Raw genomic sequence first — 26829 nt, 5'->3', positions numbered from 1 at the left:
TTGTAGCCACAATGTGGGTGCTGAGAACCAAACCTGGGTCCTCTGCAAGAGCAGTCAGGGCTCCCAACCACCAAGCCATCTCTTCAGCTCCTGATTTTTAAAAAATAACTTTTATTTCTTTGGTGAGACTTTTTCTGTTCCAGTTGTTTCAAAGCCATGCTCACAGAAGCATTTTTATTACATACATCTTAGAATCCTTGTCAGATGACCCCACTATCCAATTCTTTTCACTGTGAGTATCGTTAGGGTTTGGGTCTGCAGCAGCCCCCTCCCCAACAGGGCCTCACAGGTTTGCAAGCCCCTGAGAATGCAGGAACTGAGTTAATGAGCACCCTGGTCTTTGAAGACAAGATAAGCAGACTCTCTGCACCTTTGGTCAAAGGCAGCCTGCATCTCCTTTGATGATCTTGGAAACAGAACAGGCTCCTGCACTCCAGATCCATTAATGTAGGAACTTTCTTGGTACAAGCCATTTCCCCTGATAAGTTTTAAAATGTATGGACTCCTTACCCCATAACCCAGATCCTGGCTGATAGAGGGGACAGAGGGGGAGGTTTTAACAGATGCTGTTCTGATAAGCCCTGGGCTCCCTCTCTCCCACCTAACTTAAAAAAAAAAAACAACTTCCCACCTCCTGCATCTTCTGAAGCCCCCCTATAAAGACCCCAGCCCACAACCTGTACACTGACAGTTTTCCTATCCCGAAGGGGAAATTGTCCCATGCAATTTTCCTCTACTAATAAACTCTATCCCGCCGGAGTTTTATCTGTGTCCTGGTGCTTTCTTCTGATTGACCTGATTCATATCATATGGTGCCAAAACCAGGTTCCGACCTCAAAGGACCTCCAAACTTTTGGAAATCTCATGTAAAAACCTCCAACTGGACCTAGTTGCCATTACTGGCCTCTGCAAACACCACTGATTTGGCTTTGAGGTACATGCCAACCCTTCCTCTCTCTCTCTCTCTCTCTCTCTCTCTCTCTCTCTCTCTCTCTCACTCTGCCTTGCTTTCACTTCTCTCCTGCTCTCCTACATCTCCTTTCTGATTTAATTAGGTCTCTACCAGACCCGACTCAAGGCCACTGGGCAGCACTGGTCTCCAAGAGTGTCCAGAACAGTTATTGTGTCTGCCCAAGCCCACCTGGGGGGTGGACCTGCCCCTCCATCGCACTCAAATCCGTTACCCTGGAGTCTCTTGGTCCGTCGAGCTAGCTCTCCCAAAGGAACACAGGCCCCTTCCAGCCTGCTATAAAGCGTTTCCAGCTGCCTATTTCAACTGGGGGTCCTAGTGACGGAAGTAGCTTATTTCCTCCACAGGGGTTGCAGACCTCTTGTCTTGAGGTCTAATTTGGTGTTGAGCTTTGTCTCCACGGACCAGAGTCTCTGTTCTATCTCCATTCTTCTCCTTTTCCTCTCACTCCCTCAGCTCCCTCCCCCTTTCCCTCCTCCTCACTCCCTGCATCATTTTCATCTCTCTCTCTCTCTCTCTCTCTCTCTCTCTCTCTCTCTCTCTCGTTTCTATTTTCAAGTAGTTCCACAAGCTTCCCTGCCTTCTGGCTCTCGGGTTTGCTTTCTCCCACCCCATTCCTTGTACTTTGCCTCCATCTACTGGCTGGTTGCACCACGTTCTGGTTGCAAGGCTTCTCTGCTCCTCCCTTTTGTCTGGAAAATCGCACCTGCGGTGAGCCTTTGCTCTCTCTGGGTACAGGACGCTGTCCCTGGAGTGAGGAACACACAACTCTTTCCTGTCCAGTACAGGACCCCATGTTTCCCCTCCCTGGTGCTCTGATTGCAGGACGCTGCCTCCAGGGACCCGGAAATAATAACACAGACCCGTGCCAGTACAGGATGCTTTCCTTAGTGACTGGTTCTGCTCGGTCTCACTTTTGCATGACCTATGCCAAACCCTCCTTCTCCTCCTCTCATACCCTACACTTTCCTGCCCGGACTCGATCCTGCCTCCACTCCCTGTGGAGAGAGGATTCTCTTGTCTCCTCCTACCCACCTGCTCGTTCCTTCACTCTGTACATAATCTGTCGCTATGGGAGCCACTCAGTCCAAGTCTCAGTGTCTCACCTCTTGCTTGTCTTCTTAAATCCTTTAAACAACTAGGACTTTCAGGATACAATCGGGTCAAGTTCCTGAAGTTCCTGTGCACCACTGTCTGGCCCCAGTACAAGTTAGATAATGACTGTTTGGCCAGACACCAGAACCCTGGACTTCAGTTCTTTTTTTTTCTTTTCTTTTTTTTTTTGGTCTTTTTGAGACAGGGTCTCCCTGTAGCCCCAGCTGTCCTGGAACTCATTCTGTAGACCAGGCTGGCCTTGAACTCACAGAGATCCCCTGCCTCTGCCTCCCGAGTGCTGGGATTAAAGGCATGCGCCACCACGCCCAATATTTTGAGAGAGTTAGATAATTTCTGTCATCTTAACGGCAAACAGTCCGAGCTCCCATATGTCCAAGCTCTCTGTGATCTCCGTGCTAACCCCTCCCTCTGGGTCCCGTGTTCTTCCCATCAGGTTCTCCTCACTAACAGTTTCACGGGATCCCAACCCACCGAGGCCCCGGCCTCCCCTCCTCCCTACCCCTCCACCTTGGCCTTTGACCCTAACATAGCTGACGAACTCCCTCCAGTTAGGACCCAGCCTCCACCTCCTCCTGCTGCCCAGCCTGAGGCACAGCCAAGTCCTCCCCCTGCTCCCCCCTTGCTACACCCTCCCTTGCCTTCCCTACCTGAGCCCAACCCGGCTCCCCTCCCTTCTCCTCCTCAAACTCCCTCTCTACAATCTTCCCCCTCCCCTCTCTGATGCTCTAAGTCCTTCACTCCCTCTCCCGCCACTAACCCTACTGTACCCGAGGAAATCCACAACCTTAAACAACTCCTTAGCAAACATCACCTACTCTCCCCTATTCTGGCTTCTAACTCAAACAACCAGTTTATCCATCCTGTATCTACCTCTACCTCAGTCCCAGACCCTGACTCTGATACCCGAGTCCCCTCATGGACAGGACACCCCTCCCACCTCTCCCACTCTGGCCTCCTCCCAGGACTCCCCTTCTCCTTCTCCTCTACCCCCTCCCCACACCGTCTCCTGTGTCAGGCCACACTCGCTTCCACACCCAATCTCAGCCCCCTACCCATGGTGTGGACAGAGTAGTCAAGGTCCATGTCCCTTTCTCTCTTGGAGATCTAGCTCAGCTCTAATGTAGAATAGGCTTTTCCCACTAATCCTACATGCTTCATACAAGAATTCAAACACATCACTCACAGCTCTGATCTTTGAAGGCAGTTCCCCTTCAAGACCCTGTGTGGAATTACCAACCCCCACTGGGAACCAGGCAGGACCTTCCCCAGGTAGAGCCAGGGACCACATGATTACTTGCCTCCTAACGGGTCTTCAGAGAACTTTGTCCCTAAGGTAGCTACTTTGAAAAGCTTAGACTGATTACTCAGGGCTCCACTGAAACCCCAGCTCAGTTTATGGACAGACTCACTGATGCCCTGGTTCAGTACACCAAGTATGACCCAGAGTCCAGAGAGGGACGGCTTATGTTCCACCACCACTTCATACAATCAGCTCCAGATATCAGGAGGAAACTTAGACGCTTAGACAAGGGCCCTGAGACCCCCACGGGAGATCTGTTAGACATGGCGTTTAGTCTTTAATAACTGGGAGAACAGAAGGAAGATAAGCTCACCCTGTCCAAACAAAAGTACCAGCTAATGGCTGCAGTCCTAAGGGCTCCTCCCAAGAAAACTATGGACACCAATGGGGCCCAATGACACCCACCAGGACCCTGCTTCAAGTGCGGAGCCACCAGACACTGGGTAAGGCAATGCCCCAACCTGCGACCACCTCCTGGTCCCTGTCCTCAGTGTGGGCAACAAGGTCACTGGAGAGTCGACTGTCCTTCTTTGTAGCGCCACGAAAGGCCACTCACCTCCCAGACCCAGCCTGCTTTACAGGGACGATTTTCTGGGCCTGGTAGCTGAAGACTGATGAGGCCCTGACTCCTTGGCTCCCACTGATTCCATAACCATCACTATGGAGGAACCCAGGGTACCAACCATGGTGGCAGGTAAGACTATTAATTTTGTTCTTGACACTGATGCATCATGGTCTGTTCTCCCTTCCTACTCTGGTAAAGTTTTTCCCTTGCAGATCTCCATGGTGGGGGTTGATGGGAAGCCCCACAACCCCAAATCTACAGGACCCTTATCATGTGTATTCTGGAAGGTGCCTTTAACTCACTCTTTCCTGGTAATGCCCACCTGTCCAACTCCCCTACTTGGCAGAGATCTCATGCAAAAGCTCCCCCTGTCTATTTCTCTCCCCTTCTGCACACTCTTCCTCCTTTCCCTGTACCTCCCCCCCAACAAAGCCAGGTCATGGCTACTTCCCCCTTGGGAAGTAAATCCCAAGGTCTGGGACACCTCAGCCCTGGGATTGGCCTCTCATCGCACTCCTATCCACATTTCCTTGAAGGATCCCTCCCTATTTCCCCGCAAGCCCCGATACCCAATCGTACTCCAACACTGCTATGGACTTAAGCCCATAATCAAAAGACTTATGAGAGCTAACCTCCTTAAACCCACTTGCTCACCCTATAACACTCCCATTCTTCTGGTCCTCACCCTATAACACTCCCATTCTTCCATCCTCAAGCCTGACTGCTCTTACCATCTGGTCCAGGATCTCCATCTCACTAATACAGCAGTTGTGCCCATTCACCCGGCCGTCCCCAACCCCTACACTCTCCTTTCTCATACCCTCTCCTCCACCACCCACTTTACTGTCTTAGACCTTAAAGATGCTTTCTCCTCCATACCCTTACATCCTGACTCTCACAACCTCTTTGCATTCACCTGGGAGGACCCTGACACTGGGATAGCTTCCTAACTAACCTGGACTATCCTGCCCCAGGGGTTATGAGATAGACCTCACCTCTTTGGATAAGCCCTAATCCAGGATTTAACCTCCCTAGACCTTAACCCCTCCATCATCCTACAGTGTGTAGATGACCTACTTCTTTGCTCTCCATCTCTCTTCTCCAAGACTCACACAATCAAACTCCTTAACTTCCTGGGGGACAGGGGCTATAGGGTGTCTCCAGCTAAGGCACATCTTTCTCTCCCTCAAGTCAAGTGTCTGGGGCTCCTTATCGCACCTACATCCTGCCATGTAACTGAAGATAGGACAAATTACCTAAGGTCTTTAAAGCCCCCCACAACCAAGGAGAAAATTCTCTTTCTGAAGCATTGCAGGGTACCTAGTGGATTCCTAACTTTGCCCTCCTGGCAAAGCCGCTCTATGAAGCCTCCAAAGGGCACTCCCCTGAGCCCATTGAGCCCCTAGGGCCCATAACAACAGCCTTCCACACTATCTGGGAGGCGCTCTTAAAGGCACCAGCTCTAGCTCTCCCCAACCTGGGATCTCCATTCCTCCTCTATACAACTGAGAACAAGGGCCAGGCATTAGGGGTTTGGGGACAGATGAGGGAGTCCCACTTTTATCTCTCTAAACAGCTACTTACCACCATCACTCACTTGTGCTTGGAAACTCTTCAAGAACTCGCCTACTGGGATCCCCTAATCTCCCCAGATCCCCTACCAAACCCAATCCTGACTTTGTTTGTGGCTGGAAGTTCAACTCTCACTCCAATGGGGTCCCACAGGGCAGGGTATGCCACAGATGCCATCTCTCACAGATGTCGAGTCAGAACCCCTGCCACTTGGAACCACGTCACAAAAAGCCAAACTTGTGGCACTCACCAGGGCCCTGATTTTAGCCAAGGGGCAGATGGTTAATATTTTTACAGATTCTAAGTGTGCCCTCCACATATTCCATCACCACGCCTCGGTATGGAAGGAAAGGGGTCTCCTAACAACCAAGGGAGCCCCCATAACTAATGGCCCTTTGATTCTTAAACTCCTGGAAGTAAGTGTGCCCTCCACATATTCCATCACCACGCCTCAGTATGGAAGGAAAGGGGTCTCCTAACAACCAAGGGAGCCCCCATAACTAATGGCCCTTTGATTCTTAAACTCCTGGAAGCCTCATACCTCCCAACTAAAGCAGCTGTGAGCCACTGTAGGGGGCATCAGCTTCTCACCGATCCCATAGCTAGAGGCAATGACCTGGCAGACAGGACAGCTAAGGAAGCCAGTACAACCCTCTGCCCCTCTGATGGCTTACACTTCTTGGTGCCAACAGGAATGTCCCCCTCCTATCCTGCCCAACAATGCAGGAGCCTCCTGGACAAAGGGGCCATCCAGGGGCCAGAGGGATGTTTCCTTCTATTAGACAAGTATTGCCTGCCTGAGGAACAGGCCTCCTCTGTCTTAACCCGTTTACATGATGTTTTTCATGTAGGTGCTTGTCCGCTCTACAAGTTCCTGGAGCCCCTCATCTATTGCCCCCAACTTTTTGTGCTCCTCACAGAGGTCACCAGGCAATGCTCCACTTGTGCCATTGTCTCCCTGCAGGGCGGAAGCCGCCCTCCTCCATCGTTCAAACCTCACCAGCACCGAGGGGCCCTCCCAGGAGTTGACTGGCAGATAGACTTTACCCACATGCCTACTCACAAAAAACTTAAGTATCTCCTGGTTTGGGTAGATACATTCTCAGGATGGGTAGACGCTTTCCTTACAACAGCTGAAACAACAGCTATCGTGGCCAACTGTTTAATACAAAAATATTCTTCCTCGTCTTCACCTTCCATCACCCTCCAACCAGATAATGGTCCGGGCTTTATCTGCAAAGTAACTCAGACAGTCTCCCAGTCCCTGGGAAGAACCTGGAGGTTACACATCCCCTACCATCCTCAATCCTCAGGGAAGGTGGAATGAGCTAACTCCCTTCTTAAGGAACACTTTACTAAACTCTCTCTAGAGTTACATCAATCCTGGGTAACTCTCCTGCCCCTTGCCCTCACCAAACTAAGAGCCATCCCAAGGGATCCTTCCTTCTTCAATCCTTTTGAACTCATGTATGGAAGACCTTCCTCCTCAACGAACTCTTACTCCAACATCCCTCCCCTCTACATGACTATTTACCTGCCTTCACCCTTCTAAGAAAACTACTCAGGGAACATGCTGACCGGATTATTCCTCAGGCTTCTAAGGGCCAAACTGACCACCCACTTTAACCTGGAGATCATGCCTACATGTGGGTTCACAGAAAGGCGTGAAGGAAACCCTCCGACCATGTTGGACCAGTCTTCACCTGGTGATACTCTCTACCCCAACAGCAGTCAAGCTTTCTGGACAATCTGGTTGTAGTCATCTCTCCAAATTAAAACCAGCCAAGGAACACAGCAAGTACCAGGCCACCAGCATCGGGCCCCTTAAATTGAAAATATTGAGACTCCTCCCTTAACACCAATCCAGGAATGAGTTTTCTTCTGACCCCACTTCTATTCTTCCTTCAGCTAGTCCTTCAGGAGCCCTACCTCAGCCATTCCCCACTGCACCTACCCACTGTGTTCCTATAAATTTGAAATGTGGAAGGTTAATAATGAAAATCTAGAACTTGATCTCCTTAGCTCCTCTATGTGCCCACTTTCTTCATGTAACACTGTTTCCCTTAAATTTGATATGGTTGATGTCCACTATGGCAGATTCCTGTGCTTCATAGATGATCAAACCAAAAAGGAATGCGGGCACCTGGGCAATTGGGAAGGCTGCCCCTCATGGGATTGCAGCTATCATTGGCTGAGTGGGTAAAGAGGGATGGGTAGATATGGCATGAGCACAAACCACCTCACTCAGGTAGCCAAGCCAACAGACCATAAGTGTAGCAGGGATTCAATCCTGCACAGACACAATCAACACAAATACGGAGTCTGTGGGGAAGTGACTTTCCAAATACTTGACCTGCACTCATGGACAGGGGACCTCACTGCTGCAGCAGGGACCCAATACACAGGTGCTGCTATAGACTGCTGGCGAGTAAAGGTAAGATAAAAAAGACAGTCCAGGACTCAGGGCCCCAACGGGCTATGGAGGGCTATGGACATCCTGGATCAGACAAGGGGCCTGACAATGACGCAGCCTCAATGCCTCAGTGCCTCCTGCAGCTTCTCCTGGGATCGCTCTCACTTTATCGCTTAATCTCCTAAGGAATTTTTCTAGGACTAAGGTGTCCATTTGCTTCTTCTGTGCCCCCCTACAGGACTCACTCCTCATCCCCTCCCAGTTTACAATGTTACCTCCCAGGCTAACACTCAATGTTCCCAGGAACCCCTAATACAATGACCCCTGCCTGTCCCTCCCCTTTTTCTTAACAAAACAGTGTTGGACTCCACAAACCTCCAAATTTCCATACTCACCAAGTTGTGATATCACAATTAAGGGCAACACTGCTCTAACCTCAGGACTGCTCTTTCTCTGTTCCTCCAAAACATACTCCTGCATCTCTCCACAGATTGAGGACACCTGCTCTCCAGTTATTCTCATACCCAAACTAACCCTATTCACACCAGGAGAGGTGTATGATGTCTTATCCACAGGGAGAGAAGGGACCAGAACAAGGAGGTCAGCCACCTCAGCAGTCCTGGTAGGAGTTAGCCTGGTGGCATCAGTGGCAGCCACTGGACTTGCAGCCGGAGGTTTGGAACACACACTGATCTCCACCCAGCATCTCTCCCAGGAAATAGAGGACCTCAGATGGGAACGCACTTCAACAGTGGAAACTACAGCCCAGTCAATCCAGATCTTACAACAGCAATTATCCTCCCTAGCCGAAGTTGCCCTCCAGAACAGGCGAGCCCTGGATCTGTTAACTGCAGAAAAAGGGGGAACCTGTATTTTCTTGGGTGAATGAAGAAGGCTGCTATTTTGTTAACCAAGTAAGGTCGAGCATGATATAAAATGCCCCCAGCAGGTGGCCAAGGATCTTTCACTTAAGGATTCCCAGAACCAGCAGTCACCTCAGTGGGTATTTTTACAGGACTGACTCCCTGGCTTCTGCCCTTACTCAGCCCCCTGCTTGCTATTACCTTGGCGCTAACCATTGCTCCTTGCCTCTTCAGATATTTTCAGGACCAAATCCAAAAACTAACTCATACTAATTTTGATCAGTTGTTACGTTCCTTCCCTCCACATGGATACGAGCACCTGTCAACCATCGAGGACCCTGTTCAGATGTATGAGGAGGAACCCCGGCTGTCTGACCAACCCCTAATCCAGCCCCCCCCACAATGACCCTGTCCAGCAGGAAGTAGCAAGACAACAACAGCACCCCCTATCCTATGACACAAAAGGCTGGAATGTTAGGGTTCAGGTCTGCAGCAGCCCCCTCCCCAACAGGGCCTCACAGGTTTGCAAGCCCCTGAGAATGCAGGAACTGAGTTAATGAGCACCCTGGTCTTTGAAGACAAGATAAGCAGACTCTCTGCACCTTTGGTCAAAGGCAGCCTGCATCTCCTTTGATGATCTTGGAAACAGAACAGGCTCCTGCACTCCAGATCCATTAATGTAGGAACTGTCTTGGTACAAGCCATTTTCCCTTGATAAGTTTTACAATGTATGGACTCCTTACCTCATAACACAGATCCTGGCTGACTGAAGGGGATGGAAGGGAGCGGTTTTAACAGACACTGTTCTCATAAGCCCTGGGCTCCCTCTCTCCTGCTTAATTTTTTTTTTTTTAAATCTTCCCACCTCCTGCATCCTCCGAAGCCACTCTATAAAGACCTCAGCCCACAACCTGTAGACTGACAACTTCCCTATCCCAAAGGGAATTGTCCCATGCAATTTTCCTCTGCTAATAAACTCTATCCCACCAGAGTTTTATCTGTGTCTTGATGCTTTCTCCCGATTGACCCAATTCATATATCAAATCCACTGACATCTTTCTCATTCCAACAGTTAATGTCATATCTGGATGTCATGAGTAATTTTTCTATTGAATCCTAGATATCCAAATATTATGCTAGGAGACTGGATTTTATTTAGTCTTCCATTTTAGCAGACTGTTGTCCTGTGGGGCCCAATGTGCAGGGCCTGGTGTTATCTTGGTTAAGGTTTCCATGATGATCTGGTTTTCAGAGTGCTGGTTAGCAAGCTATCTGAGTCTGCTCAAATTGCCTAGAGCTGCTAGTGTTGCTTCAAACCCTTGCTGATGCTCCCACCAACCCCGTCAGTGCTCCAGTCCCTGCCAGGGCTCCCTCCAATCCCTGCTAGTGTGGCCTGTGGGTAGACTGTGTCTCCTTGAGTTGCTTTGCTCCACATCTGGGAGGCAGAAGACCCAGGCCATAAATGGAGATCATGTCCTGGGCCTCCTCCCTGGGCTGTGTGCTGCCTGCTGGCCTCCTGCTCCATCCCCATTCCCTATCATTGGCTGTCCTCCTCCTCCTTCCCACCCTGGGGCTGCATTGCTGCCACTTGCTTTCTTTCAGTTGTGCTTAGCAGAGAAAGTCAGGTGCCTGCATCACTGTGGTCTTACCTGAGTTACTATCTAGGCCCTGTTAAAATCAGTCTCTCTCTTGGGGAGGGACCAGCCATTGGGTGATTCTAAATATTTTATGTATTGTTTTTATTTTATGTGTATGAATGTGTTGCCTGCATGTATGTAAGTGCACCTGTGTTGTGCAATGCCCATGGAGGTCAGAAGAGGGTGTCGGTTCCCCTGGAACTGGAATTATGGACAGTTGTCAGCTGCCATGTGGGTGCTGGGAACTGAACCCAGGTTCTCTGCAAGAGCAGCCAGTGCTCTTAACTGCTGAGCCATCTCACAGAGAATTTCTGTTTTTAAAATCACCTTTACACATTGAAAAGCTCCACCCCACTCTCTCTGGTCTGTGCCTTGAACACAAGGGAGCTGAGCCCTGGTGAGACCAAGTGACCTGTACAAGATCAAACGGTTTCTATCTGGAGAGGGCCCAGGATTCCTGATCCCTGGCCCTAGTGGGTCTGCAGGCATGGAGTCTTCTAGTGACCTGATGAGATCAGGTGGCTTTCAAGAGTGTATGGTCATGTGTAGACACCAGAGAGAGAAACACACAGGGCAAGCTCACAGCTGGTGACCATGAGCCTGGGTCATACCAGGTCCTGTAGTCAATGACACCCTAGGCTTAGTTTAACCACACTTGGATGTGCCAGCTCTCGGGAGCCTGTCCACAGCCACTGTGCAATGGCAAGCTGCCAACTGTCCATGGGGTCCTGAGTATGTTGTCCTTATCATGTCCAAGATGGCTAGTGAGAGGTCAGAGCAGCTGCTGGACACTCAGGATCAGCAGCTAAGGGGGAGTTCCAGATGCAGGAGGAGGAGCCGCGGCATTCCAGGGTGTTCTTTGGACAACTGCCAGTTGAGCCACAGCGGATCGCCACCCTTCCTGGGAATCTAGCATGTGACTTCGCTGCTGCCTGGTCTGCACAGGTCTAGTTCCTCTGAGCTCTGAGCAACAGAACATGGTGTCCCTAAGCAGTGTGAGCTTCAGGCTGTGGAAGCCAGTGGGACAAGGAAGCTGCAGTCAGGGGCATGGATCTGATTGCTTCACCTGGTCATCCCCTCAGGGCTGTGTGCTCAGGTGTGAGCGCCTCATCCTCAGCCTATAGATCATTCCTGTTGTCACAGATGAAGGAATTTCACATCCAGAGAGGATTGCTCTTGGCTCAAGGTCACATGGCCACAACTAGCCGGGGCATCTGCCCCTGGACCAGCTTGCCGGTGCAGTTCTGTTAATCTGTCACATGGCCTCCAGGATATGTGTGCAGCCTTGAGATCTTTTCTGCTCATGCCCTGCCTACCGCTCACCTCCGGATAGTCCCTTTCCCACTATCCTATTGTGTCTATCTCCCTGGGGGTTTGCTGGAACCAGTCTCTAAACATTCCTGTGTGCTGTGTGCTGCCTAGGCCTCCCCAACTTGGATGCTGGTGACCACCTCCTATCACTTTCCTACCAACCTGGTCCTATTAGAATACAAGACCTTTCACAGAAGAAGTCTAGAGTCCTGGGGCTGGAGAGATGGCTCAGAGGTTAAGAACACTGGTTGTTCTTGCAGAAGACCCGGGTTTGAATCCCAGCACCCACATGGCAGCTAACAACTGTCCGTAACTCCAGTCCCAGGGGATCCGACAGCTTCTTCTGACCTCCGCAGGCATTGCACAACATGGGTGCACTTACCTACATGCAGGCAATACACTCATACACATAAAATAAAAATAATAAAATAAAATAAAAAGAAGTCTAGAGTCCTCTGAGACCTTCCTGCACAAGGCAGGGGAGGGGGTAGGAGGAGGGACACAGAGGCCCTGTGTCCTGCACCTTACTCCTGACGGGTGACTTACAAGGAAGGTAATGAGTAGAGACAGGCGAGTCCTACCAAAGTGGGTTCCACAGCGGCTCATTCTAGGGGAGGCACAAAGGTGACACCAAGTGTCAAGACCACAGGTCAGTCTGGAGAGAGGCAGTCCCTGCTGGGACCTCCCTGTACCATCTGAATTGCTAAGTCTGAGACCCTTTATTTAGTCTCCAAGTCCTAAGCCACCTGAAACCCACTTCTTCCTCCTCTCACCTGCCGGTTTGAAGCAGGGCTTGCTCCCTTTGGATGCTTTGTGGCCTTGCTGAGGATCAATGAGCCCCCTGGACCATATCTTTTACCTGCCATTTTGCATTATACCACCAGACCTCTGATGACCATGCCTGTGTGTGTGTGTGTGTGTGTGTGTGTACATGCACATATCTATTCACATGTGTATACAGGGTCAGATGTGAAAGGTCAGGAATATACCCAGACGACATTATCCACAGGTGAAAGCTGGGGGACGGGACTTAGGGTAGCAGGTCTCATTGTATAAGGCATCTAAGATTTTCTTCCTACAACAAAAGCCAACCTTGTCCCCTTCTGTGCACGCTTAGGGCAGTCATTAATGAAGACAACTTTCAGAGCCGGGGAATACCCACGTGCCACAGAAAGGAAACAAACACGGTTATAATAAAACACATGCTTTTTTAGGTAGGAGGGCAGTGCCTAATGGAGAACTGCTGCCCTGTGGGATGGGGCTACCACACCGACTTGTCATTCACCAGGCCTCCCTGCTGCCTAGCACTGTGTCTAGCATGTAGTTGCTCAGTGAGCACTGACTTGAGGATGGCTGCAGGGTTGAAGAATGAAGTCAGTGCTGGGTGGGATGGCTGATGGTGTCAGGGGTATGATGAGGCTGGGGCCAGGCCCCCACAAGCCAAGCAATGCCTAGGCAGCAGAGGGGGTGTATGCTGGATAGCTTTAGTGTCAACTTGACGCACCTGGGTTGAGGGAGCCTCAACTGGGGAATTGCCTCCATTGAACTGGCCTGTGACCATGTCTGTGAGGCATCTCCTTGATTGTTGGATGATGTGGGAGGGCCCAGCCCACTGTGGGTGGTGCCACCCCTGGGCAGATGGGCCTGTGTTGCATAAGAAAGCAGGCTGAGCAGGGGCCAGAGAGCAAGCCAGTAAGCAGTGTTCCTCCATGGCCTGTGCTCCAGCTCCTTCTTCCAGGTTCCTGTCCTGAGGTCTTACCTTGGGCTCCCTGATGAACTGTGACCCAGGAGATATAAGATGAAATAAACCCTTTCCTCCCCAAATTGGTAGTGGTCAGAGTGTTTTGTCACAGCAATGAAGAAACAAACTAGAACAGAAATTGGTACCAGAGAGTGGGGTATTGATGTGACAGACTTGACCCGGTTGTTTTGGGGAGGATTGTGGAAGTGTTTGGAACTTTGGGCTGGAAAAGTCATTGAGTGCTCACAGGTTGTTGCTGTGGAGCTTGGAACAGTTCTGCTGAAAGAGTTTTAGACAGTGGAGGCCTGGCTTGTGAAGCTTCAAAGGGAAGTGGAGACTATCAGGGCTGTTCGTGTGATATTTTGAATTGAGCATCTGTGGGTTCTGGTCGGCCTGGGCTGAAGAATCAGCTATGATTAAGAGACCAGAACCTGAAGTAAAACCTTTGCTTTACTGGGACAATTGATGCTGGTTAACTGGGGCTGAAAAATCAGCTGTAAGTAACAAGAGACCAGCATCATTGATGAAGTCTTCTGGGAGGTCGCTTTGCACCCCGAGAGGCAAGAAGAGGCCATTGGTAAAGGTGTAGCCTCAGTTTCAGTGGAGACCCCAGCTTTTTGGAGATGCCAAGACTATGGGACGACCAAGGACAGCAGTAAGTGTGGAATGGAGCTGGCCTGGGTCTGCGAGATGAGCTGTGTGTGCTGTGGACGGCAGAGTCAGAGTGGAGCTGTCAGAACCCTTTGAAGCCCAGAAGACTGAGTGAATCCCAGATGCCCAGCGGTGTAGCCTCAGTTTCAGTGGAGACCCCAGCTTTTTGGAGATGCCAAGACTATGGGACGACCAAGGACAGCAGTAAGTGTGGAATGGAGCTGGCCTGGGTCTGCGAGATGAGCTGTGTGTGCTGTGGACGGCAGAGTCAGAGTGGAGCTGTCAGAACCCTTTGAAGCCCAGAAGACTGAGTGAATCCCAGATGCCCAGCCTTGAGCTACTTTGCTGGACTTAGGTTTTGCTTAGGTGCCCTATTCTTCCCTTTGAAATAAGACAGTACTTGTTTTGATTTTACAGGAGCCCCCAGTTAAGAGACTTTTAAAAGAGACTATGGACTTTTAAGTGTTTGGATTTTTTAAGGACTGTGGGTCTTTTAAGGTTGTACTGTCTTATGTTGTGATATTAATGTTAACATCATATCTTGGGGACAAGAATTGGAAAGGTTATGGTTTAATAGTGATGTGTTTGTATGTCAAGTTGACAAGGGGTCAATTGTGCTGGATAGTTTTAGTGTCAACTTGACACACCTGGGTTGAGGGAGCCTCAAATGGGGAGTTGCCTCCATTGGACTGGTCTGTGGTCAAGTCCATGGGGCACCTTCTTGATTGTTGAGTGATGTGGGAGGGCTCAGACCACTGTGGATGGAACCACCCCTGGGCAGGTGGGCCTGTGTTGCATAAGAAAGCAGGCTGAGCAGGGGCCAGGGGAGCAAGCCAGTAAGCAGCGTTCCTCCATGGCCTGTGCTCCAGCTCCTGCTTCCAGGTTCCTGCCCTGAGTTCCTACCTTGGGTTTCCTGATAAACTGTGACCCAGGAGATGTAAGTTGAATAAACCCTTTCCTTCCCAAGTCGGTAGTGGTCAGTGTTTTGTCACAGCGATGAGGAAACAAACCAGAACAGGTTGTGAGCACTTCTTCCATCAGAGTCTACCCTGCCAACCCCCTGTGCTGCCCCAGGCCTAGAGTGGCTCTGTCTTTTCTGCCTCCCCATCATCGCCCCACTCAGTGTCTAGCACAGAGTGAATGTTCAATGAATAGTCGTTGAACTTAGTGCCTCTCCAGTCAACCAACAATTACTGAGTGTCACAACCCTACCCTCCTCAGGTACGCCTCAGTGGGCACCCAGGGTGCCAGTGGGTGTCCCTTGCTGTGTGAATGCTTTGTTCCACAAAGGTTGTTGCAAATGGACCCAGTACCAATGGGCTTCCAATCCCTTGGGGCACTTGCTGGGATTCAAAGGAACTCCAAGAGTGAAATACGGCCCCTCCCGCCAGAACTGAACCGATACTGGCAGACAGCTAGGTCCCTTTGACAGGCATGACACGCAGCCCAGGGCCTCTGCGATTCCCATGTACACAGGGAATGAGCTACAACTGCTGGGACAGAGGTAGAGGCCCAGGTACCATGCTAGACCCTGGGGGCTGCCTGCTCAGGGAATCTGAAGTCACCAGGAGAAAGCAGAGGCAAGACGCAGTCATGGCCTTAGGCACACAACAGGCAGTGTAGAGCAAACAGTCACACAGGGGACCTCACTGTGCAGGAGCCGCCCCAGCTGGGCCACAGGTCCACTGGCAGCTGGGCTCCTGCAGGCCAGGTGCATCTGCACGACACAGCCACTTCCAGTCCATACCACCCACACACGTGGCTTGCCATAGGAATGCAGGGGAGGAGTGGTTTGACAGACCAGTCCTTGTCGCTGTGGGAGTAGCCAGAAGAGACACCCGACACTGCCTGCCTCACAGGACCACCATACTCAAGTGGCCCTAGGACCCGAGAGGAGACGAAAGCCACGTGCACAGGTCACGTAGCCTGGTGAGAGCAGAGGCAGTGCCTCGAGGGGCAACGCCTGCAGCAGGGTTTCTTGGTGCTGAGACAGGCAGGCCACAAGCTCCAGTGGGAGTTGCTGAGGGCACAGGCTGACCTCCCACAGGGGAGTCTGGCTATGGGCATGGAACCAGGCCTGCTGCCAGCAGAGGAAGGACCAGAAACTGGAAAACACTGCCCTGAGATTTCTCCAAATGCTTATTTTTGGTTCCCAGCTAATGTCATGGTGCCAAGATACCACACAAGGCGGGGAGGGCTGTGGCAGCCCCTGAGCTCTGCTCTGGGTGGGAGCCCCTACCACCCAAACTCAAGAATCATGAGGCACATTTGCATGCCTGGCAGGAGGCCTGGTCACCAGACATGGCCCCGCCCTATGACTGAGATGGCACCATGTGAGGTAGGGGTCTATGAGGCAGAGGGCTGGGGGATGGTGCGCAGTCACCCCCAGGAGGCATAGCCAGGCATACAGAGATCCCTACTTCCCTTCACCCCACCTGCAACTAGCCCCATCCCCCAAAGATCCTGCAGGAAACCCAGACCTGTGGGACTGTTCGATAAGCCCATCCACACTGACATGGGCCTTTACATGTGCTCTGAGATCCCAAGGGCCATCCCTGCCTCTGCTTAAAAGATCCAGAACCAGCCTCTGCTTCCAGTTAGTCTTTAACATGTCACAATGTCTGATGTCTATGTCGCCACTCCCCCCTCCCCTGTGAAGCACTTCCAATGTATAGTGGAGGGAGGGTAGGATTGAGCCAGGGATGTTTACTGAGTCACCTGGGGGTGACTGCTGTCCAGGCAAAGTACTCATGCATGCCCGGTTCCTAATGACCCAAGAGTCAGCTTTGCAGAGATGGCCTACATTACAAGCTCGTCATCAGTGAGTCTAGGTTTGACTCAGGGTCTGCATCACCATGATGCCAGGGGCCGTCTTAGCTTTTTTGCACCACATTTATTCCCATGGTCTTCACTTCCAACCACAGCCCCAGCTACAGAGAATAGTCAGCTGCCTGGCTTAGACTGGAGGCTGCTTCTGGGAGAGCCTGTGTGTGCCTGCAGCCTGCTTGGTTGGCTCTGCCTATGACTTAGAGCATTTCACAGTGAACAACATGATCAGGAGTTTCCTCCACACTTGAGAATCACCCCCAATTCAGGTTTCACGACACCCCCCAAGGTCAGGTAGACATCAGCTTTGTCACCTGTGAAGTCAGGTCATATAGCCTAGGAATCTCCAAGGGCCTTGTTCAGGATGTCATGGGACATGGGGACAGTGCCTTGCTACCAGTTCCAGGTCTGGACTTGCCTCTGGTCCATGCTCACATCTGCTTCTAGGGATATGGGCCCTGAGAGCTCAGGAGCCCCTGGCTCTCTGTTTTCCTGACAGCTCCAAGAGAGCCACCAGGGAGCGCTATGTACACACTGGCTGGTCATGTTACTGCAGGGCGGTGGCCAGCAGCCAGGATGAAGACTGGACCTGGTTTGACTCACATTGGATTGCATACTCTTTACAGTATTTTTGGTTTTATTTTTATTTTTTGAGACAGGGTCTCACTCTGTAGGTCAAGCTGGACTCAAACTCGTAACAATCCTCCTGCCTCAGTCTCCCAAGGCCTAGGATTACATGCCTAGCTCTTGCTCATAGGTTTTTAAGGAGCAAGGCTGAGATTTGGGGGCTCAGTTGGGGCCCTGCACTGGTAGCCTTCTGTGCACATCAGAAGAGCCACTCACGTGAGTAGAGGTTGTCTCCTGGCATCCTCTGGAGAGGGTCTCGCTCAGCTCCACTGCTGAGGGACAGAGACTGGCTGTCTAGGTCTGGGGAGTTAGTCCTGGTATCTGCGTCCCCCTTGAGAAGCAGCCAGGTGGTCTTCTGCAGAGGAACAGAAGGTTGTGGGAACACTGAGCTCATCTGCAATGGTGGAAACTTTCCATTAGCTTCTGTATTTCTAACCACAAGCTGAGCCCAACATGAGAACAAACTCCCTATATGAAAATTCCAGCTTTTCACAAAACCAGCCTTCCCATCATTCACAGGCTCTGCAAGTTCAGGAAACAGCAGGACAACAGTGTCACCTCATTTTACAGACCAGGCAACTGAGGCTCTTGGAGGTGAGGGCCTGTTACCTTCACCCAGGAGAACAAGGTGAGGCTGCCCAAGTCTAGCCCAGGGTTCTCTCCCCTCACCTGCATGCCTTCCTTAAAGACTGGAGAGATTGGGAGACACATGGGCCAAATGCTGCTCACAGCCTGCCGTGGTGATAGCCATTCATGTACACGTCCTCTCTGATGGCTTTCAGAGGACAGCTGCATTACAAAGGTCTGCCAGCAAGGCCTACCCTCTACCCTCTGGCCCTTTAAATACTTGTTCATATCTCCTCAGTCACAGAACTATAACCAGGACTCATGACACAGAGCCAGGACACTGGCAGAGCTGATACTCATTCTGAGTGTGGGAAGGAAGCTGGTGGGTATGGCTTCCACCTCAGGCCTTGTAGGACCCCAGGAAGCAGACTGATAGGAGGTGGAGATCTGATTGGAACAGCTATCCCACCCTGCAGAGCCACAGTGCCCCTTATTACCTTCCTGCTATCCTGGTGGAAACTGCTGTCCTCCCCATCCACTCGCCTTGCAGCTGGAAGGGAAAAATCGGTTTGTAAGGGCAGCACAAACCCTCTATGTATTCTATGGTTCTTACTTTACATAATGCTCAAAGATGGGGGTGGGAGGAGGTCAACAGAATGAATCCTTCTTAAGGACCAAGGGTAAGACAAGCTGGAGCAGGCTCCTTGGGGGACACGGCCCTGGGAGTGGGCACTGCCCTGAGCAGGGGCAGCACAGACACCCCACTTCAGCTCCAGCCACAGTTCCGCCCAGGGGAAATGGAGCTATATTTCCAGGTATAGACACTTGGCATTTGAAGGACACATTTTCAACTTTGGGAGGGAGGCCACTGAAGGGACAGGTCTCAGACTCAGAGGCCTGGGTGTCAGACGCAGCTCCATGCTTCTCATCCAGCACTGCCTCTCTCCCACCCCAAACCCTTCAGGGAGGGGCTTTGCCCCATTTCACAGATGGGGCACCGAGGCTCCAGAGGTACCTTGCTGGAGGTCATGAGCTAGCAGGACACCAGGGGAGGGCAGAGTGATACGAGCCAGGTGGTCTAAGTCCAAAGTCCCTCCCCTGCCTCTCCTTCCATGCTGCCTGCTTCCAGCCCAGGCCGAGAAGAGCTCATGGGGAACAGCAAAGAATGACAGTACACACCCAGAGCAGTAGTTCACACCACAGCCGTGCATTACCAAGAACGTTCCTGGCAGCACTGTCACCCAGTTGGGCTGACCCTTGTTTCCAACAAAGACTGAACAAAGAAGCCATGCCAGGCATGCTGGTGTTTCTCAGTACCCACTCAGCGCAGGGACAAGACACCAACCCCGTGCACACAGCAACTGCTGGAGACCCCAGGATCCTTCCCTGCCAGGGGCTCAGCTCGGGGAGGGTGGCCAGGCGGGCTTCTTACCTGTAGCCTGTGGTGGGCTCAGCCCTGCCAGTCTCTTGGAGCGCCCTGCCTCCTGCACCACCAAGGACAAAACTGACACCAGGCCAGAGAGCTTGGACATTGGGGACTGGGCTACAGGACCTTGACAAGATAGGGCCAAAATGGAAGACTGAGCACTTTCGTCCTGACATGTGGATGCTGTGTTACCCCTGATGGCTGTCTGTTTCTCCCGCTGGGAAAGACTGATGCTTTTCAGGCAAAAATAAATCCCTTGCTCTCTCCACCCATAGAGGCAAGTTAACTAAGGACCTGCTGGGGAGGCTGTGATGAAGGGTCTCAGAGGGGTAGGCAGTGCAGCTCCTGTTGCCCAGACAACAGCGGTTGCTGGGCAGCAGAGCCAAGTGTGCCTGTCCACCAGTACCAATTCCTGGCAGCTGACCAGCAGGGCCCAGGGACAAGCATGCTGTGACCACTCAGAGCTCTGAGAGCTCTGCCACTGTCTGTACCAATCACTCTAGCCCAGGGGCTCTTCAGGATGTGAAATCCCAGCCTGGGAACTCGGGCTGTGGGGCCTGGGAGCTTTCCAGCTTCCACAATTTCATATAACCATAGGCAACACACTAGCTAGACACATTGTAACATGGAGCTATCTCCATGCTAAGAGGGACATTCTTCACAGACTTAACAAGTCCCCTGTACAAACACCACCAGCTGTGACATGAGGGCAGTCAGCCAGCCTAGTTCTTCAGCCCACAGAACCCTGACAGGCTGTCCTCAGGACTAGGAGCTCCTAGGAAGGCCCAGGAGACTAGCATTTTGCATTGTTGGTAGGCTGCTTCCATAAAAACTCTGAGCCTCAGCTTCCTAGTCTGTAAAACTGGCAAATGCCACTCTACCCCTTTGATTCATGAGAATCATAAGAAATGGGTATGTGGAGTCCAGCTCATAGGTCTGAAATGTTAGGGGCTCACAAGAAGCCAACTTGAAGGCTAATTTATGGTTTCAGGAAAAGAAAGATCAATTCAGAACAATCAGAAAAAGAGAATTTAGTCTGTTTTTGTGTCACCCATGGCAGATCCTCCACAGCCCAGGAAAGAAAGTACTGCTGTGCGGAGCAGTCCCGGACGGCCTGACTTCAGGCTCTCCATGCCCCTTGGGGAATCTGGTGAGAGGTCCCTAATCCCTTTTCTGTGTTAGAGCACCAGTTCTGTCCTCCTTTCCACACTCCATCTTAACTCATTCACGTCTGAACATTCTTGTGTACATGTATGTGTCCAACGCTCATTCATTTCTATGTACTTACTTTATTAACTTGTCATCCACCCACCCATCTGTTCATCCATGCATCCACCCACTAACCATCCATCCATCTGTTCATACACCCATTCACTAACCATCCATCCATCCTTCCATCCATCCATCCATCCACCCACCAATCACTCATTCATCCATTTGTCCACTCACCCACCCATCCACTGAACCATCCATCCATCTATCTTCCAGGCATCCACTAATCAATCCACTCATCCACCCACCAATCACTCATTCATCCATTTGTCCACTCACCCACCCATCCACTGAACCATCCATCCATCTATCTTCCAGGCATCCACTAATCAATCCACTCATCCACCCACCAATCACTCATTCATCCATTTGTCCACTCACCCACCCATCCACTGAACCATCCATCCATCTATCTTCCAGGCATCCACTAATCAATCCACTCATCCACCCACCAATCACTCATTCATCCATTTGTCCACTCACCCACCCATCCACTGAACCATCCATCCATCTATCTTCCAGGCATCCACTAATCAATCCACTCATCCACCCTGTATCCACAGCTTTCCACTTATTCACTCAACCCCCACCTAGTCATCCTTCTCTTTGTCTTCTTCAATCTATTCCATTGTCCACCAAGGCATCCATTGAACTACAGCCCTTTCCCTGTCCACCTGCCCCCTTAACCCCATTGGACCTATTTTCCACTCAGCCCTTCAGCCTTCATCCCTTCCTCTCACCCACTGCCCAGTGTGCACTTTCCCTGTCCAAGCACAGGGACATGAGAAACCTCAGACACAACCCTTTTCCTTCAGAAGTCCCTAAGTCAATGAAGTGGAGAAAGCTTGTAGGTATTGTAACAAGTGCCATGATAGGGAACAGTCAGCTCAGAGGAGCTCCCCAAGAAGTGTAAGTAATGAGCACTTGCTGAATGCCTGCTCATGGGACAAGCCCTGTTCCAGGATCTGGGTAAGCATGTGCTAAGAGCACAGGCAGGTAGGAACAGCAGTGTGAGCTACATTCACACAGGAGGAGGCCAAGTCCCAGAGTGAGCCACAGGGCTGGTGGTGGCTCTGGCTAGCTGCCCTGCCACCTCAGCTGACTATTCTCCCTGCATCATGTATAAATTAAGGGACACGGCTGAGCCACCCCAGCTTTGCTCACAGGGACCTGTGCACAAATCTGCCTCCCCACTGAGCAACTGGTAGGAAATGCTCAAGGTCAAGCTGTATCTGATGTGCCTGGTGCCTCCTCGGGTGCCTCACACAGTGACCTGCACAGACACATGACACAGAGTACACAAGAAGTAGACAGATGCAGGTCAGTGGGCCAAGGACTTCCCCAAGAACCACACTTGGTGGCACCGACATGCCAAAGCTCTGGCCTACAGGGTTCCTTTGCTGGTGTCCAATGGGGCAGTGAGGCCATCGAGCCACTCTAGCCTCTGTTCTGGGTACACAGGGTGGTCTGTGGCCATTAGGTAGTTTTAGTTGTGGTCCTTGCTAGAGCTGTCTGCCACCAGTTCAGTCACTTCTGCCAAGGTCTGTGGGTGTGCAAGGCAACAGGCTCTGACAGTTGGACTCTGAACACGCCTGGCTGGTACTCTCTCCAACAGGAGGAGGAGTTTCTGGAAACATAGGGATGTGTTCAGAGGCTTCACTGCCTCTCCTTGAACCCCAGAGCTCCAGTGGGGGGCTTGCTATAGACTGGGTTTCTGATTACCAGACCTATGGGCAAGAGCTCTTGTTCTGCCCAGCGTGTGCCAACCTATACAGTTCAAATTGGATCAGAATTATATTGCGAGAGAATGAATATGGGTGGGTGGGTGTGTGTCTGTCTGTCTGTGTGTCTGTGTCTGTGGGTGTATTGGGGGGCAATTCCATGAGACTGCTTCACAAGTCAGGGTTATGCTTGGTCATCCCTATCTCCAGCCAGAGACAGTGCAGAGCATATAGTAGGTGCTCAAAAAAACACCCCTTGGGTAAATTAGTGAAAGCCCCTCACATCTCTTGGCACTCGGCTTCCTGTCCACAAAGTTGGGAGAATGACATCTGCTTGCTGACTGTCCCAGAAAGGACACAGAGCCTGCACCTTTGCCTCCCACTCCTCTCCCTCCCACTCCCCTGCCCCCAGAGAAAAGGAGCTCAGTGTGTCCTTCAAACCACACAGAGAAGCTCCTCTGAGCCCCACAGGCTTCTGCCCCAAAGCCCTCTCTAGAAAGTTGACGTCCCACTCCACCTGTGTCCCATGTCCCTGGGGAACCTGTGCGGGAGGAGCCCAGTGAGAGTGTAAGGTGAACAGACAGCCTGTGTGGTGTGAGGTCTCTGATGTTCTTTGTAGACATAGAGCCTTCCTGGCCACCTGGATTTTCCTCATATCCCAGAAAAGGACCCCAAACTAAAGGGAGAGTCAACTCTGAAAAATGAACCCCACAGGGCACTAATTCCTAAGTGACTAATTCCTGTTCACCCAGGAACCAGAGGTACTTTCTCTGCCACACTGGGATGGGTGGCTCTGAGAAGGCAGGTGGCCAGATGAGCATCCTCCTGAATGCAGTGCTGCAGGGGCACTTTTCCCTGCTAGGTCCTTGACACTCACTCACTCGGGATCACACTTGCTTAGATAAGATCAAACAAATTCAAACTTGGTGCAACACCAGGCCTGCCCCAGCCCTGCATCTAGACAGTTGAACTTCCTGGGAAATCTCGGGGAAAGAACTTTTTTATTTTCTTATGAAGTCACCGTAAACAGCCATGATGGTTAGTGCTGACTGTCAATTTGACAGGATCTAGAATCAGCTATAAAGCTTCCTGTGAGGGATTTCTTAGCCCCTGGGCATGCCTGCCAGGGATGATGCAGACTGGATTCACTGAGATGTGAAGACCCATCCTAAAAGTAGGTGGACTGGGACCAGAGCAATGCTCAGCGGTTAAGAGCACCAGGTGCTCTTGCAGAGGACCTGGGTTCAGTTCCCAGCATCCACATGGTGGCTGACAACCATCTGTAACTCCAGTTCCAGAGGATCTGATGCTTTCTTCTGACCTCTGCGGGCATTGCACAATATGGGTGCACTTACACACATGCAGGCAATACATTCATACACATAAAAATAATAAATAAAATCTATTTTTTAAAGCCGGTGGACCACTCCCTGGGCTGTATAAAATGGAGAGAGAACACCTGCTTCCATCCCTTTCCCTTTCTCCTTCCTGACTGGGGCTGTGGTGTGACCAACTGCTTCCAGCTCCTGCTGCCCTGACTTCCTGCCAGGACAGACTGTACCTTGAACAGTGAGCTGAATAAACCTTTTTTTCCCTTCAGGTGCTTTTTGTCAGGAAAAGAAACTAAGAGGACCATCTAAACATTGACACCATTGAGGGACGCCTACAGGAAGTCTCCTCTGTATAAGCATCTCTGTCATTTTCAGAAACTGCCAGAAAGCATGAGGAGGGACAAGGCTGGCTTCCTGTATTCTGGAGGGAGCAGACCCCCACCCTCAGGAAAGAAGTGTTTGTTCCCTGCTTTGTAGCTAGTATGGAGGGCTACGGTTTGCCCCGCGTCTGCCTCCCAAAGTGATGTGATTGGATGCTGCATGTGTGTGTGTATATACAGGTGTGTGTGTGTGCAGGTGTGTGTATGCAGGTATGTGTTTGCAGATGTATATGTATGTGAGTATATGCAGGTATGTACTTGTGCAGGTGTATGTGCAGGTGTGCATGTATGTGAGTATATGCAGGTATGTGTGCGGGTGTGTATGTATACAGGTTTGTCTCCAACAGCTGCCAAGCCCCCTGTGCCACCTCCTACCTGGCCTGCACTGCAGACCCTGCTCTATGGGATGTCAGGTGGCACAGGGAGGCCCCGGTCCTCTCAGCCCTGACACCCCATGGGATGTCAGGAGGCACGGGGGGCTCCTGTCCTCTCAGCCCGGACCCCCCCCTTTCTGTCATTCCCACTTTGCTTCCTTTCTTTTCTCCTCTTTAAAACAAGCAATAATTGCACGACACGGGTGCACTTACCCACACACAGGCAATACACGCATATACATAAAATAAAAATAATAAATAAAATATTAAAAAAAGAAAATATTCTAAAAAAAAAAAAACAAAAAACAAGCAATGAACAAAAAGCAGGTAGAGCTGGAATTGGAACAGAAATACTGTTGGCCCCAGAATGGAGTCAAATGATAGCAGCTGGTAACAAGGTCAGAGGTCAGAAGACCAGCTGTGAACGCCAGCCTGGATGGTCTCCTTCACCTCCCCAGCCACAGCTTCCCTGTACTGACCCAGCAGCATAGGGAGCCAGGGCGGCAAGCCAGCACCACTGTTTACCCAGTGCCCAGCAGCAGCCGCAGGTTAAATGACTGCTCCGTGGATGCCAACCCTCTTGTCCTCCACACTGAATGTCACTGCTGCCCAGTGGGCCCAGAGGCCTGGCTACCCTCACAGCTGGAGACTCATTTCCCAGAAGCAGGAATGGGACCCGGGCATTGGGGGAAGTAACAATCATGAAAGACAGCAGTGATCGTGCCCAGTGGCTGCAATGGAATGTTGCAAAGCAAACGTATCGGGGAAAAGCCTTGACTGCTTTTAGCTTGCGGAGTATATGATCTTAGGCTAATGAAATGATCCTGTAATTCACCATCATCCCCAGGGCCTGTTTCAGGCTGGTGTGAGGGTTAAAACTGTTCATACCCAGATCAAGCTCCAGGCTCCTCAGGGAAGGCTGGTGGTCAGGCTGCCCTGATGGAGTAGGGGAGGGAAGATTGGGGGAAGCTGCATGTGGTCCCAAGCACACATACATGCACACATACACACATGCATGAACACGCACAGGCATGCACACACATGCCCACACTCTCACCAGGCTGCGATCCACCTGGTGGGAGAAGTCTTGAGAATGCCAAATGTCTGTATTTCTTAAGGGTTTCTAAGGAAGCCTGCTTAGGAGAGCTTGTACTCCTGCTGAAGCATCAGTGTATGTCTAGTCATGTGGGATTTGCACAGCCCACTGCAATGGTAAGTCTACACAGTGAGTCAGATACTACTCACCAATCTCACAAGGTGGTTCCTTATCGGTGCCCCTTGCCAGGGTCAACTCTGCACGGACTGTGGGTGTTAACCATACCTCTAAGATGCCAAGTGGGGATAAAGAGCTGTTGTGGGTTAATAAAGGTCCTGTGAGTCAATCTCTGTCCTGGGCTCCTTGGAGCCCAGAACCATGGCCTCCTTGCAAGCTGTCTAGCACAGTGCTTGCCGCAAGGGCCATCTCGTGGGGTAATTCTCTGGCTGGGCCTTGGTTTATCTACTTGTAAGACTAGGGGGCTAGTCTTGACAAAAGATGGTGGCGTCTAACTGGCCCCTCCCCCATTCCGTGGGAAGACATGTGCTCTAGACTTAGACTCTAGAAGGCCAGGACTTTAATTCCCTTCTTTCCTTTTGGGGAGAAGAAATGTACAAAGCTCAGGCCTCTCACCACCGAGAAGGAGTAAACTCCAACACACCGCAGGTCGCAGAGCCAGACCTCAGATCCACAGGGTACCAACATCAGTGTGGGTACTGACAGACAGGGTACCACCGTCAGTGTGGGTACTGACAGACAGGGTACCACCGTCAGTGTGGGTACTGACAGACAGGGTACCACCGTCAGTGTGGGTACTGACAGGGTACCACTGTCAGTGTGGACCGATGGAGCTTTCCTTGGGTGCATCTGGACAATAGTTGTTCATGCAAGACTCTCTTCCTGCCTCTAGTGACTGGGTAAAAGTCCCCACCACAGGCACTGTCCTTTACAGTTTAGAACTGTCTCCACACTCACTGTTCAGTGAGCATCTCATGGTCAGCCTGGGGAGGGAGAGGAAGTGGGGAGGGGAAGGGGGAGGGAGGGAAAAACAGGGGAAAGGAGGAGGAAAGGGATAAGGAGAGAGGGGAGGGGAGAGGGGAAGAAGAGAGGGAAGGGGAATGGGAGGGGGA

At 51.3% G+C, this 26829-nt stretch overlaps 1 protein-coding gene across 11 annotated transcripts in view; it reads right to left on the bottom strand.

Annotated features, from left to right (window-relative positions):
* Ablim2 (actin binding LIM protein family member 2) overlaps positions 1–26829 on the bottom strand; it is a 157313-nt gene that overhangs the window by 26356 nt on the left and 104128 nt on the right. For 10 of the 11 annotated variants that reach the window (XM_008832844.1, XM_008832847.1, XM_008832841.2 and 7 more), the window contains 2 exons: positions 18657–18709; positions 17809–17947 (listed from right to left, as the gene is read on the bottom strand). In XM_008832844.1, the coding sequence (XP_008831066.1) occupies positions 17809–17947; positions 18657–18709 (192 nt within the window). Of the gene's footprint in view, positions 1–17808; positions 17948–18656; positions 18710–19591; positions 19712–26829 lie in introns of all 11 variants that reach the window. The other variant, XM_008832851.2, reaches the window with a different exon arrangement.

This window comes from Nannospalax galili, unplaced genomic scaffold (genome assembly GCF_000622305.1).
Source record: "Nannospalax galili isolate Female #2095 unplaced genomic scaffold, S.galili_v1.0 scaffold436, whole genome shotgun sequence".
In the NCBI taxonomy this organism is placed as follows: domain Eukaryota; kingdom Metazoa; phylum Chordata; class Mammalia; order Rodentia; family Spalacidae; genus Nannospalax; species Nannospalax galili.
The sequence above is the reverse complement of the archived record's forward strand: the minus strand, read 5'-3'. Positions and strand labels throughout refer to the sequence as shown.